Source organism: Vicia villosa, unplaced genomic scaffold (genome assembly GCF_029867415.1).
Source record: "Vicia villosa cultivar HV-30 ecotype Madison, WI unplaced genomic scaffold, Vvil1.0 ctg.001085F_1_1, whole genome shotgun sequence".
NCBI classification, from domain to species: Eukaryota; Viridiplantae; Streptophyta; class Magnoliopsida; order Fabales; family Fabaceae; genus Vicia; species Vicia villosa.
Window position 1 is genome coordinate 325,329 of NW_026705477.1, and position 3,912 is coordinate 329,240.

General features: G+C 39.1%; 1 protein-coding gene across 1 annotated transcript; it reads left to right on the forward strand.

Annotated features, from left to right (window-relative positions):
* Nucleotides 1–1,269: 1,269 nt before the first annotated feature.
* Nucleotides 1,270–3,498, forward strand: LOC131633204 (uncharacterized). The gene is made up of 3 exons (XM_058903915.1): nt 1,270–1,704; nt 1,966–2,451; nt 2,680–3,498. The coding sequence occupies exons 1-3, from the start codon at nt 1,270–1,272 to the stop codon at nt 3,496–3,498; spliced, it is 1,740 nt and encodes a 579-aa protein (XP_058759898.1).
* The last annotated feature ends 414 nt before the right edge of the window (nt 3,499–3,912 follow it).

The window sequence follows — 3,912 nt, forward strand, 5'->3', positions numbered from 1 at the left end:
TAAGGTTCTGCTCACACGCGTCCCTGGACGCGTCTCTGCCTCCCACACGCGTTCCCAGACGCGTCTCAAAAGGCCAAGAAGTGTGATCTCTGGCCACATGCGTCCCAGGACGCGTTCCAACTGAAGAAAAAGCAAAGGAGAAGTCCCCTCTGGCCACACGCGTCCCTGGACGCGTCTCTCTGGTCCATACGCGTTTCCACACGCGTCTCTGCGTGATATTTTGGGCTTAAGTTGCAAAAAGCCCAGAAAGAGAAATATAAAAGGGAGGAAACGCGTTTGGGAGCGGGTTCGACGAATTTTACAGAGAAAATAGAATTGAGAGTACTGGAGATCGCAGGATTGGCGGAAGTTTCATGATTGAAGACTACAATACGTCTGAAGATTGATTCATCCAAAAAAATTGCTGTAATGAATACTGTTTTTATTTTAATTATATTTTCTGTTATGAGTAGCTAAACCCCCCATTGCTAGGGGGGTGATTCTGATTTCAATTGTGATAAACATGTTTAATTGATGCAATAATAATATTAGTTTCATTCAGTTGATTTGTTCTTTGTCTGATCGTAATGCTCTTCCCGTCAGAAAAACGGATGGTGATTTTGATAAGTAAATTTAACTGGACAGTAATTCTCTTGTTGACATGATGCAGAACATATTATAACGTATATCACCTAGGACTAGGGATATCTTATTATAACCGGAATTCTTGTTATTTGAATACTTGTTCCTACCGCAATTACCTATGGACATAGTGATTAGGTAGAGATGTCAAGAAAATCTTATTACTAAGGACTTAAAATAAGACACTTAAAGAACCGGTAATTAACTGATGAACCTAAGTTGTTGCATTAAGAAGACAAGTTTGTTATAAGTGAAATCATTCACTGACCCCCCCTAGCAATCTGCTCATATCTGATAATTCGTGATTTATTCTTTTTATCGTTAGTTTTATATAATTTAGTCATTATTTTACAACATCAAACCAAACCCCCAGGTTCTTTTAGTTTGATTGAATCATTATAGAACTTATATTGCCACAGCAATCCTTGAGATCGATACTTGGATAATTTCCACTTTATAAACTACATCGGTAGAAAATAGTACACTTGCTATTTTTCCGATCAAGTTTTTGGCGCCGTTGCCGGGGATTTCCAAAATATAAGTTAAAATAATCATTCAATTAAATTTTTTTTTTGTTTTTTTTTGCTCAGCAACTAAAATTATATTTTGTTTGTTGTGTGCTCATCACTAATAATTGTCTAATCTTTTATGCGAGGTAAGGCCTCAGCAGATTTTCTCTTTGACGCAGAGCCAGAACGATCGTTGCAAGCTAGACTTCGGAAAGCGAAACGAGATAGACTGGAAGCTATAAAAGAGAACCAAACATCTTCAGAATCTGAAAGAGACGAGATTTTTTCTATTCATTCAGAGCATTCAGATTCGGAAGCTGAAACAATGGCAGCTCCCGTAGAAAGATTATTAGGTGATTATGGTGGAGCTAATGCACCAACCGGCCGGATGACGATTGTGAATCAACCGGTCTATGTCGCTCACTTTCAGTTGCACCCAGCAACAATACGACAACTTGAAAAGAAACCTTTCTCTGGAAGAATCAATGAAGATGCAAACAAACACTTGCAGAGGTTTCTTACTATGACAACGTCGTTAAAAATAGAGGGGCATTCTGAAGAGGCGAAGAAACTGGTAATGTTTCCATTTACTTTGTCAGATGATGCTGAAGAGTGGTTTTACTCTTTGCCTGCTGGAAGTATCACAACTTGGCAACAAATGGAGACAACGTTTCTGAATGAGTATTTTCCTGCTTCTGTGTATATCCACAAGAGATATGATATCGTTAATTTTAAACAGAAGGAAGGAGAATCACTTGGAGATGCATATAAAAGGTTCAAGAGGTTGTTAGTTGCATGCCCAACTCATAACATGGATGTAACCGAACAAATGCAGAACTTTGTGAATGGTTTGAAGTTGAAAACTAAGCAACTAATTGACACAGTTGCCGGTGGTTCAACAAATTTTAAAACAGCCACGGAGATAAAGAAGATCATAGATGCTATTGCGGCAAACGAACATTTAGAGCTGTATGACCGCAGTGTTAATCAACCCGAGGGGTTAGTTGATTTGAAGCTGTCAAATCAAGTTGTGAAAATGGAAGATCAGATCGCAGCTGAAGTTGAACGCAGATTGAAACAAATGGCACTTGAAAAGCAAACTGTTGCACAGGTTCAACCAGCTCAGCCGAGTCAAGCGGTAAATTGTGAAATATGTGGAGGACCTCACTTTGCCATGCATTGTGTGGTGACAGCACAACAGGTTGAGGAAATTAATTTTTTGAAGCAGAACAATCCCTATTCCAACACTTATAATCCCGGATGGAAAAATCATCCAAATTTTGCATGGAAAGATCAACAAGGAAATGTTCCTAAACAAGGGGTTACTCATTATCAAGGTTTATCACAACAACAACAATATCGGCCACCACCACAACAACCATATCAACAACCTCAGCAACAATTTCAGCAACAAGGACAAAGAAAAGAAGATTGGGAAATTGCCATTGAAAAAATGGCCGCTCAGAGCTGTCAATTCCAAGAAGAAACAAGAAGTAATTTTCGGAACACATGTGCATCTATTAAGAATCTTGAAATTCAAATGAGTCAGATAGCACAACAACTAGCAAGTCCCCAACAACCTGGTGCTCTGCCTAGTGCAACAATTCCAAATCCCAAAGACCACAATAATGTGAGTGCCATAATCACTAGAAGTGGTAAAGCAAAAGAAGCTATGAAGGAAAATGCCGAAGGAGAAGAGCCATTATTGGAAGTTGATCTAGAAATAAAGGAGAATGAGGTGGAAGCTGAAGAGTTGGTTGTGTCGGAACCTGTGACAAAAGAGAAGGAGGTTGAACCAAAACCAACCATCAAACTTCCTTTCCCTACAAGAAATAAGAAGAAAGGGCAGCATGAGAAAAATTTTGAAAAATTCTTGGAGATGTTCAAAAAGATTGAGTTAAATATTCCTGTCCTGGAGGCGTTGGAGCAAATGCCTACATATGCCAAATTCATGAAGGACATCATCTCAAAGAAAAGAACCACCGATCGTGACCCTATTATTCTAACTGAAACTTGTAGTGCTATTTTGCAGGGTATGAAGATCCCGGTGAAAAAGAAGGACCGAGGTTCCGTGACTATCCCTTGCACAATTGGGGATCGGTCTTTCAAGAAAGCTCTTATCGATTTAGGAGCAAGTGTGAGTCTCATGCCGCTATCTATTTACAAAAGACTAGGAATCGGCAAAGTGCAAGATACAAGGATGACACTCCAATTTGCGGATCACTCAGTAAAGAGACCTTACGGGATAGTAGAAGATGTGCTTGTAAAGATTGATAAGTTTGTGTTCCCGGTGGATTTTGTCATCTTAGAGATGCCGGAGGATGAAGAAATTCCGATAATTTTGGGAAGACCATTCTTAGAGACTTGAAGATGTTTGATAGATATAGAAGAAGGCACAATGACTTTGAAGGTATATGATGAGGAGTTAAAAATTGATGTTCGAAACACTATGAAGTATAAGGATGATGTTGCAACCAGTCAACATATTGAGGTAATTGATCAAATTGTTATTGATGCACACGCTTTAAAGTCACAACAATTACCTTTAGAGAGGGTGTTGAGTCTATCAATTTTCGATGAAACGGAAGTGGTTGACGAAAAAGAAATGGAAGTAATAGCAATGATGGGAGCGACACCAACTTGTAAAGGCTCCCGACAAAACCGATGGGAGGATTTAAGGCAACCTTTAATGGAGGAAAAGAGAGGTGAATCAAAGAAGGGGGCTGAATTGAAACAACTTCCGGAAAACCTCAAATATGTCTTTTTAGACACCGAAAGTAAA

Excerpts from the sequence above, each read along its gene's own strand:
- LOC131633204 (XM_058903915.1), top strand. The coding sequence starts at position 1,270 with ATGCGAGGTAAGGCCTCAGCAGATTTTCTCTTTGACGCAGAGCCAGAA. Across the intron at positions 1,705-1,965 it reads CTGAAGAGGCGAAGAAACTG|AACTTTGTGAATGGTTTGAA; the intron begins GTAATGTTTCCA and ends GAACAAATGCAG. Across the intron at positions 2,452-2,679 it reads GAAATGTTCCTAAACAAGGG|ATAGCACAACAACTAGCAAG; the intron begins GTTACTCATTAT and ends CAAATGAGTCAG.